Here is a 10,899-nt window from a genome sequence, read left to right on the forward strand (position 1 = left end):
TAGCATGGTGGAAACCCCTCACAATGCTCTTTAAAGGAAAGAAGAATTTTGGGTTCAAGAAAGGAGGTTGAGGAAGATATCCACCCACTTTAGCTAAGGGAGGATCTTTGACTAGGAAATCGTCATTCCTCACTACTATGGCTAATGTTCATGACAATGTTCATAATGTGTCGATCTTTATAATGTAATAAAATGTAAATTTTATCATTGACATATTTATTATTTTCATTACTATTATTTTTACTCAAAGCATGTTCTTCATGCTTATAGATTCAAAAGAGTAAAAAAAAAATATTAGGAATCAAAAGGAAAATTTATTTGAGTCAAGTCTCATTTGGATTGTTGTAAGAAAAGAAAAGAATTTTTATTTTGATTCAAAGAGTCAAACGAAGACCAAGTTGGCCTATGTGGTAGTTATTCGATCCTCCTCGACATCTATATATAAGAGTCAAGTTAACCTCTTGGATTCACACATTCACACATCACAACAATCATTGATTTTTGTGCCTAATCAATAAGAAAAAGAGTCGAAGTCAAAGGAGAGAGAAGGTAGTCAGAGGATAGATAAAATAGTTTTTGCTCACACGTGCAAATATTTTGTGGCAAGTATGAGGTCATTATAGGGCCAAAATTCGGCCTCCACTACAAGTCTTTCTGTGTTTTGACCAAATTTCATAGAGTTTGACTAATGTTGACTTTTGTTGACTTTGACCTGTTGGAGGAGACTTGGAGGAAGGTTGACTTGGAATCTTTGTAGTATTTTTAGTCTTAGTCTTGAGCCTTGGATATCTCATTTTGATATGATTCTATAAGAGAAGGATTGTTGGGTTTTCCCTTCGCTTGGAGCCTAATTTGTTCTTTGTCTCTTTGTGATCTTTATGTTTTGCACATATGTATAATTACTTGATGAAGAAAATAATATAAGTAATAAGAAGTCAACAAACATTCACAAGTAATTATCAAGTTAAGAGAAATCAATCATTATCTTCTAACACTTGGTTTCTCAACAAACATTACCAACATACTATTCTTTGATGGTATAATAAAAATTCTATACATAATTCCAGAAATCAAGTGAAGCATCAAAGGGCCAAATATATTGAGATCCACATGCATTTAGTTCACCAACTTATCTAAGATGGTCATTTGAGCCTAACTACATGCCTAATGAAGAGCAAGTTATAGATATTTTCACCAAATCTTTGGCATCATCAAGGTTTCTTCAATCACTATTGTTGCTTGGAGTAAAGGAATATTTCCTTACAAGAACATATTGAGTTGGCCTTTGTTCATCTCCACATTCAATTTTTTTCTTCTTTTTCCTCTCTTTTGGGGAGACATTTCTTTTCATGCAAGTTTTTTTCCTTTTCTCCGCTTATGAAAACATGAATATTATAACATATGTGGTTTTCAGGATCCATTATTTTGTATCTTTTTTGTTCTTTCCTATATTTCATTTATGAAGAAGTTTTGGAATTTCAACACAAAATAACATTGAAATTTGTGAACTTATGTAGCAATTTTATCCACCTAATTATAATAATTATCTTCTTGTTATAAGCAAATACTCCTGAGCTATTAAATATAAAATAGATATAGAGTTCAAACAATGAAAATACTCCCTCTCTAATATTTTATTTTCATGAAAGTGTGTTTGGTCTAACAAAGTCTAATCCTTCCTTCCATATTTTATATGCAACTACAATCTAGTGGATATAAGAAATATAATTATATTAGAAGGTGGCTTTATAGTAAAGCAACTATTAAATCAATTTTAAAACATATATAATTATTTCTGAATTCAGGCTTTTGTGATATATCGGTAAAAATCACATTAGAGAAATTATGTCAACGCGTTTCGAACTGTCTAGTATGGATTATCTTAAGGACAAGATGGAGAATTAAATCTAGGCACTAGATTAAATAGAGATAGCGTCATGGATAACTGGTTTATCTTAAGGACAAAATGGATAATCAGATCTAGGCACTAGATTAAATAGAGATAACATCATGGATAAATGATAAATTCTAACAATGAGTTTCGAACCATCTAGTGTGGTTCATCTTAAGGACAAGATGGAGAATCAGATCTATGCACTAAATTAAATAGGGATAACGTCATGGAGAAATAATAAATTCTAATGGTTCGATTGAAACGACTAATTTGAATTAAATAAAATATTTATTAAAAAGTGGAATAGATTGGAATATTCAATTTTAAAAATTTAAATTAGGTAAAATTTAACAAAAGAATAAGTGAAGGTCAATCGAAATAATTGATAAATAAAATAATATTAAGGTCAAAACTCAAAGTTACCAATTACTTCATATTAAATCAATTAAATAATTATTTAATTCTATTATTATTATTATTGACCAAGAAAATAAAGCAAATAAAATAATATTAAGTTCAAAACTCAAAGTTACCAATTACTTCATATTAAATCAATTTAATAATTAATTAATTCTATTATTATTATTATTATTATTATTGACCAAGATAATAATAATAATAATAATATTGTTATTGTTGTTGTTGACCAAGAAAATAAAGCACAAGAAAAAATGAAAAATATTTTTAAAAGAGTGAAAGAGACTAAATCAATAATTTACATATTAAAAGATAATTTGTTTATTTATGGAAAGAAATTCGAGAAAAAAATAATAATTATAGAGTTTAGGTTTGATTCATAACAACATTATAAGAAATTATTTCATAAATAATCACATCAAGGAGAATTCTCCTTGATGTGATTATTTATGAAATAATTTCTTATAATAATAATAATAATAAAATTAAAAGATTAGGTAATGCAAAAATTAATTAATTAGAATGGAAAATGAGATAAAAATAATAGCTAGAAATCTTAAGGAGGGAAAAAGGTAAACAAAGATATAAAACACAGGAAGGGGGAAATTTTGAGGATAAAAGAAAAAAAACAACTAGATAAATAGAACTACGAAATGGCAGGGATCCAACCACTGCTAATTTTCCATCTATCATCTCTATTCATATTACTAGGCCTCCTTTCAATCTCTAAGGCTTCCTTAAACTTTAAACTTTCAATGATGGAAATGATCAATCCTCGCAATGACCTCGGTCTCTTCAATGCATATGTGATGTTTCGTCTTTTCTGCATGTTCTGCTAATGCTGAGGAGCGGGTCCTTCCATGCTTGATGTCGGTTGCATGCTCTTGAATCCCTTGATTTATTGAGCAGCCAGTTTCACCAATGTAGGGAGTCCCACATGAACATGGGATAACATAAACACCTTTCATATCCTTAGGGTCCAGTAGGTCTTTCACTGATCTAAGTGAGATACGAATGGTGTTTATGGGTGAATCCCTTGGTTTATTTAGTGGCTAGTTTCACCCATGTAGGGAGTCCCACATGAACATGGGACAACATAAACACCTTTTATATTCTTAGGGTCCACTGGGTCTTTCACTGATCTAAGGGAGATATGAATGGTGTTTAGGGGTTTGAAGGTGGAGAGAACCTTATGTTTCCTTAGAATATTCGCAATCTTATCGGTGGTCCCTTGGATATACATTGGTTCATAACCTTATGACCTTTGTCAGCTTTAAGAAAAGCATTAAGACATTGGTGCCTACTATATCCATTATTTTTTGAACACATTAAGGAAATGGTATTTTCATCATTAACGTGGTTCTAATGGAAAATTAGCAGTTGTTGGATCTCTCCATTTAAGTTCTATTTATCCTATTGGTTTTGTCTTTTATCCCCGAATTTTTCCCCTTCTTGTGTTTCATGTCTTTGTTTACTTTTTCGGGCCTTAAGATTTCTAGCTATTTTTGTTTTTATTTCATTTTCATTTTGATTAATTAATTTTTGCATTATGTAACCCTTTAATTTATTTTTAATTTTATTAGTGTTATTAGTATTTTCTTTTTTCTCAAATTTCTTTCCCTAAATAAATAAACTATCTTTTAATATGTAAATTATTGATTTAGTCTCTTTCACCCTTTTTAAAATATTTTTGATTTTAGTATTTTATTTTCTTGATCAATAATAATAATAATAATAGTAATAGTAATAAAATTAATTAATTTATTAATTGATTTAATATGAATTAATTGGCAACTTTGCGTTTTGACCTTGGTATTATTTTATTTATCAATGTTTTGACCTTGGTATTATTTTATTTATCAATTATTTCGGTTATTTGAGTTTTGACCTTGGTATTATTTTATTTATCAATTATTTCGGTTGACTTTAACTTATTCTTAATTATTAAATTGACCCAATTTAATCTTTTTTGAATTGAATATTCCAATTTGTTCCACTTTTTAATAAACATTTTATTTTATTTAAATTAGCGGTTTCAATCTAACAGTTAGAATTTATTAATTTGCCACAAAGCTATCTCAGCCATCTCTATTTAATCTGATGCCTAGATCTGATTCTCCATCTTACCTTAACTATGATTCCAAACGCATATTATAAACTACAATTCTCTATTTTATCCTTACCATAGTTACAAACTCATACAATGAACCACCATTCTCCATCTCCTCCGGACCAAGGTTTTCCAAACTCCTACAATAAACCACGGAAGGTTCCAAAAATGTAAACATAATTTCTGATTTTTGTCCAAAAATGTGTCATTCCCTATAAAGGAAGTCAAAGGAAAAGACAGGGAAAAACGGTTCTAAATCAAAAATCCAGAAGGTGAATTTCCAATGGTATAATATATACGTCTGGGAGACGTATTGCTTCGGTACCAGCAAATGTGATTTAATAAGAAACGGCATTTGAGGGTTGCTTCAGATTTACCCTTTTGATGGCGTCTGCAATGCATGCATACTCATAATAGCTTTTGTTATGGTAATCTGAAGTTTTCTTTAAGCGTTCAAAACCCCTGGCGCTTTAAAAAGTTGCGAGAACAGGGATCTCTTGATGAGGAGGTAGGGAAGATGAAAGCATGTGCAAGCTTAAACTCCACATGGTCCAAGCGCCGGAACCATTGAGATCATCACACACAAATTCCACCCGCTCTTCTTCAGAGAACATAACTGGAAAACACCCTAGTACAAGCACGGACAGAAGCCTTGGGTCCAGCCCCTACTCAAAGCCCTCCTCTAGCAGCGCCGCTTCTTCGCTCGCCAGTCTCAGGCGTTCCCTCCCGGCCAATCCCAATCTCTACAAATTCAAAGAACTCGCAGACGCCACCACACAGTTCACCTCTGGAAGGCTGGGGAATTCGTCCGTTTGGAAGTGCGTTCTCAGGGGAAAGACGGTGGCCCTCACGGTAAGAGGCCAGAAGAGAAAATTTGGGGATTTCAGGTCACGGCTCAGAGAGATCTGCAATGCCCACCACACCAGCATAATCAAGCTCTTGGGAGCTTGCTGCGAGGGAGACCAAGTATATCTCATCTTCGAGTACGTCCAGGGATCGAACCTCGGGGACTGCCTGCGGGGCAGCAAAGTGCGGGGATACACGGTTCTGGGCTCCTGGATTTCTCGGATGCAGATCGCCGTGGACGTGGCGCAGGGGTTGGAATACATGCACCACGACAGCAATATGAATTACGTCCACAATTACGTAAAGTCCAGCAGCATTCTGGTAACAGAACCAGGCTACAGAGCCCGATTATGCCATCTGGGCGCTTCTTATCTCGCTGGTGAATATGAGGTCGACACACAAGGGGATTCGAACTCGGATATCCGGCCCATGCGTAGAGGATCCAGCATGAAGATAACCGGCACGCAGGGTTATATGGCGCCGGAATACATAGACAGCGGCATCCTTTCGCAAAAAACTGACGTCTTTTGCTTCGGCGTCGTTCTGCTGGAGCTCCTTTCCGGCCACGAGCCGGTGAGGTATGTGCAGACGGAAGAGAGTGGGCAGAGGCTTAAGAGAATAAGCCTTATAGATACTCTGAATATCTTTTTTTCAGAAGGGGGCGAAAATTTGACAGGGAGGCTAAGGTCGTGGATGGATCCTCGACTAAAGGACTCTTTTCCTGTAGATTGCGCAGAGAGGGTAGCGAGGATCGCCGCTTCCTGCGTGGATGCAGACCCCGGAAAAAGGCGTGATATGAGATACATTGCAGGCGAGCTGTCAAAAGTGTTTATCATGTCCGAGAAATGGTCTGAGCAAATGCAAGCCAACAAGGGCTGGATCAGTGCTACTTTTGAGGCCAGATAGAGCCGTTTCTGCCAATTTTATTTGCCATGCTTTAGTTTGAGCAGTTGACATTGCGTCGGTGTTACATTGGTTTGCGGTATACCAGGTCTGAACACAAATTAATTCCAGGTGATTTTGTTGGAGTGCTGACGGCAAACAGGAATTCTGTGTGGAAAGTTCGATGGAAAAATTTACGTATACAAATAAAACACTTCTTTTGGGGTCCATCGCATTGACGAGAAATGGAAGAAATTGCGTGGAACTTGGAAGTGGAGAGGACAGTGAAAGAAACCCGTCACCCTCTCTGACCGACGAAAAGTTTTGTTTCAATATAATATTCTTAGAAATATAGATTCCTTCAAAAACAATAATATTTAAGTCAACGTTAATTTAAAATTTTGGAATGGATAGACATTGTATAATCAGGTTCTTTCAATAGTTTATCTTTAAGCGTATATTCTATGCTTGCTTATACATTACCTCATTTAATTTAAAATTTTCGCAGATATTGTGTAATCAGGTTCTTTAAATAGTTTATCATTAATGCATATATTCTATGCTTGCTAATCCATTACCTCATTTAATTTAAATTTTTCGCCTTGGGAGACATTGTGTAATCAGGTTCTTTCAATAGTTCATATTTAATGCATATATTCTATGCTTGCTAATCCATTACCTCATTCTAAATTAGTATTCTTTTATTTTTTCAAAAAATAATTTTAATATAAATATTCAATGGTTGCTAATCCATGTTCTTAATTTTTTCAATTTTTTTCTTCTTGGCTGATGCTTGACTTAATTTTTTTTCTTTATTTTCTTTCCTCATGGGTTGTTGACGCATGATCTTATTCTATTACTTTTATATTTCTTTCTAAATCCATGACCTCATTTTTTTTATTTGTTTTTTTTTTTTTTTCCATTTTATTAATATATTATTTCATCTTAATTCATTTTTCAAATTTTATATATTGAAAATAACTTTTCAAATTTTATATATTGAAAATAATTTTAAATAATATAAATTAGGTAGACAAAAAAATGATAATTACACAAAAGTATTACTTTTTTACTTTCTTAAAAAATGAGTAATTAATTTATCTGAAAAATTTTTCCTCTAAAAATTATTATAAACTTGGACACAACTACCGAATTCCAATTTAATAAATAAAATTTAACTATATTTAAAAAACAAAATTTTATTACAAATAGTATGTTATTCATGTTTAATAAAGAAAAGCTTATTACAAATAATGTATGTACAATACATTAGTTTTCACCTCTAAAATATATTGGATTATATATAATAATGATGAAAGAAAGTCCATGTAAGCTTAAAGGAATGACTTTATTTGTAGATTACGTAAATATGTTAGAATAAATTCAAGTGTGAATGCTAATTTTAGGTAACAATGGTATGTTCTATGCTTTAGAGCAATTTTACTTCAATTTCTTTATTAGTCCAATATCAATATCCAGTTTAGCAATCACATCAACATGATGGTAAAATGCAAATAGAACTTAAACATAAATAGTAGAAGACAAGTGAAGACAAGAGGACACAAGATGTGGTACCAATTAGGGAAAAACCCCAATGTGGGAAAACCCTTGATCAATTCTTCTTATATTCTTCAATAGTTCAGCAGACAGAGAGATAGTACAATTTACAAATCTAATAATTTATGATAGCAGCAAAAGAGCCCTAACCAAAAAAGTCAACGCTAGTCAACAGGGCAGATTCCTTCCTTAATTCTGCTCGGTTAAACCCAGTCAACTTCGACCTCCAATGACAAGTTTAATCAGCCCAAAACAGTCCAGTCAAAACTGGTCAACGAAAGTCAACTCTATTGTGAGGATCCAACCTACGGTCCTCTAATTAAAAATAAATTTATTTAATTTGAACACAATAAGGAGGGAAATAGCTTATTTATAACTCAACGTTTATTTGGTGATAATATACAATTAAAATTTATTTACAATATATTAAACAAGTAAGAATTTCATTGCAACAATTTACATAAGTAATCAATAAATGGAAGAATACATGTTCCAATACCTTGGTTGAGATGCTTTGACTCTGTTGGGATGCTCCTCTCGGCTACCCGACTGAATATACCTCCTAGCCAACTAGGAATGATTTCCTAGCCCAGGGAACCTACATAGTTTCCCTAGCCCTCCGAGCCCAAGTCTAACCAAGTTAAACCAACACTCTCCACTAAATCCAAGTTGAATTCTCTTATTTATCTGCCTATTCTCTCATTTCTATTTCTCCACATTCCTTCTAAAACAAAATCCTCCAAAACCAAGACCAAGGATTTCCCCCTTTCCTCTCACCATCCTTCCCCTTTTATGTCTCTTCCTCCCATCCATCCAACCACCGATCATTAATGTCATGACTACCCCCTCATCCTTTCATTTAGTATCCTTGACTTTTCTTACCATATCTTATTCAAAGTAGATTTGAGAAGACATTTTGTGAATAAAATATGGATATTTAATTTAAAATTAAATTGGAGAAGACCATATCTTCTCCCAAGTAGATTTGAGAAGACACCTTGGGATATGGATATTTAATTTGGAATAAATTGGAGGAGATCATATCCTATCCAAAATTAAATTTGAGAAAACAAGTAAGGGATTGAATAGTAACAATAATAAAAGTCATATCAGTAGAATAAAATTACAATTTCACAAATATAGGTATGTACCAATGTTTCTTGATAACTATAAGTCAATATTTTCAGGCTAATTAAACATCAATAAAAATTAGCATGATAAGATCAAGTAGGGCATTACATCTGCAACCAACCCTAGTATAGTCAACGTTGGTCAAAGGTTCGGGTCAGCTTCACTTCTAGTGAATCTCAGCTTCATCAAATAGCTATCAGTCCTCTCACACCAAGCCCAAGGTGATTGCTTCAAACCATAGAGAGATTTCTTCAACCTACTGTTGAAGCCTCGAAATTCGTAGCGACAACATGGGGGATAACCACCTTATTCGTACCTTGAAAGCAACTCCTTTCCTGTTTGGTATAGTGGCTCCGACTGGTGATAATGGGACTAGTTTCCTAGAGAGGATTGATTTGATAATGTTGTTGGGGATGATATAATATATAATGGAGAATGATTCAACTAAGTATAATCTAATCTAAATAATAAACACATGCATATATCTTAATCTAACATTATCTAACTATAAATATACCCGGGAATAAACAAAGATATGTGATCTACAAAGATGTCTCGAAGAAATTGGTAATAAAGATCATTCAACTGCCAAAAGAAATGAAATCGTTTAACGGTAATTATTTTGGATAAATAGTTAGACAAAACAATAGAGAGAATTATATCGCATATAATAATTGTTCATGTATTCATAACAGAATCAAAGCTAAAACATCATACAAAAGTGCAATGATGTAGAACTATAACTCAGATTTTCACACATAAGACAATCAAGAGAAAGAGTATTGCTAATGCATAAATAAAACACAATCATACGATAAAAGTACCATATATGAAAGGTATTGCCCATGGGCTCAATAATATTGATCCAATTTCATCCAATCAAGTACACTAAGAATAAAAAAGTGTAATTTCAATAGAGCATTTTCGATATTCAAAGAAAAATAGATCCTGTTCCATTAATTTCATCAAAACCTTCCCAAAAATACAGAAGTGTAATGTCTTGAAAAGTGTCTTTGATAAAATTCTGGACCCTTCTCTAAATGCATGAGAGGGGTTTAAATACTAAAATACATGCCTCAAAAATAAATTATTACAAAAAAATTGAGTAGGTTTCAAACAACCTTCCTCAGAGTAAGCAAAAATGAAACTAAAAATAGAATTAAACTAATCACGAGCTTCTTTCAACTTGAACTATCTTAGTCAGCTAACTTGATCTTTGAGATTGCAAATATCGATCATTGGTTTGAGCTAAGGTGGCTGGACAATTGTGGATTTTAACTGTCCAACAAATATGGCATCTAACAAAACTAGCACCATATTTTGTGCAGAGGTAGTTAAACACCGCAGAGTCATCCACTGGCTATGTGGTTTTACTAGATATTGCCAGTATGTTTCCCAATCTAGTTTGGTCAGCTGTTTAATTGCTTCTTCCTTGATCTGCGTTGTTTGTTTCCATTGTTGTTCCAGTTGTTTGATATTTGGGAAAAACCCTTGTATGCACTCTTTGACAAGGTTAACACTATGGAGGTTTTCATTAACGGCTTCAATTATACTGCTTGCTACACCTGTTGCTATTGATGTCGCCCTTTCTGCTAATCTTAACCGTGTATCCCAATCTGTAAATAGAATATCTTTGTGGGATTCTTCTATTTTTGGTAGGTCAACCTTTCTTCCCTCATTAGACTCCTGCCAGGTAATAAATCCATAAATATTTTTATGGATTTCTTCATATTCAAACCTCATATCAATTACTTGGTTTGTCAATTTATCACTTGTCTCGCAGTAAGGATTAATATGTGATATTTTCTAGCAGAACATTTCTTCTTGTAGTATTAATAGGGAATTTAGCTTGATTGCTTCTTTGATGAACTCGTTAGTTTTAGGGTTATCTTTAAATCTATACACCATGGCTTGCATTTGGTGAATCTACAAATCTTTTTTTGATAAGCTAGCCTGGTGTTGTAACCTCATTTGTTCGAATTCCCTCTGAATTCCAATGGGACCTTTAACAATCTCTTATTCCTATATACATGAAAAGCATTAATATCACTCGGGCTTAACT

General features: G+C 33.2%; 1 protein-coding gene across 1 annotated transcript; it reads left to right on the forward strand.

Moving 5' to 3' along the window:
* The first annotated feature begins 4,967 nt into the window (after positions 1 to 4,967).
* LOC149147849 (lysM domain receptor-like kinase 3) lies at positions 4,968 to 6,173 on the forward strand. The gene has a single exon (XM_089441972.1). The coding sequence runs from the start codon at positions 4,968 to 4,970 to the stop codon at positions 6,171 to 6,173; it is 1,206 nt and encodes a 401-aa protein (XP_089298098.1).
* Positions 6,174 to 10,899: the final 4,726 nt, after the last annotated feature.

This window comes from Pinus tabuliformis, chromosome 9 (genome assembly GCF_031772625.1).
Source record: "Pinus tabuliformis cultivar Carrire ecotype Pingquan chromosome 9, CPIR1, whole genome shotgun sequence".
Taxonomy (NCBI): Eukaryota; Viridiplantae; Streptophyta; class Pinopsida; order Pinales; family Pinaceae; genus Pinus; species Pinus tabuliformis.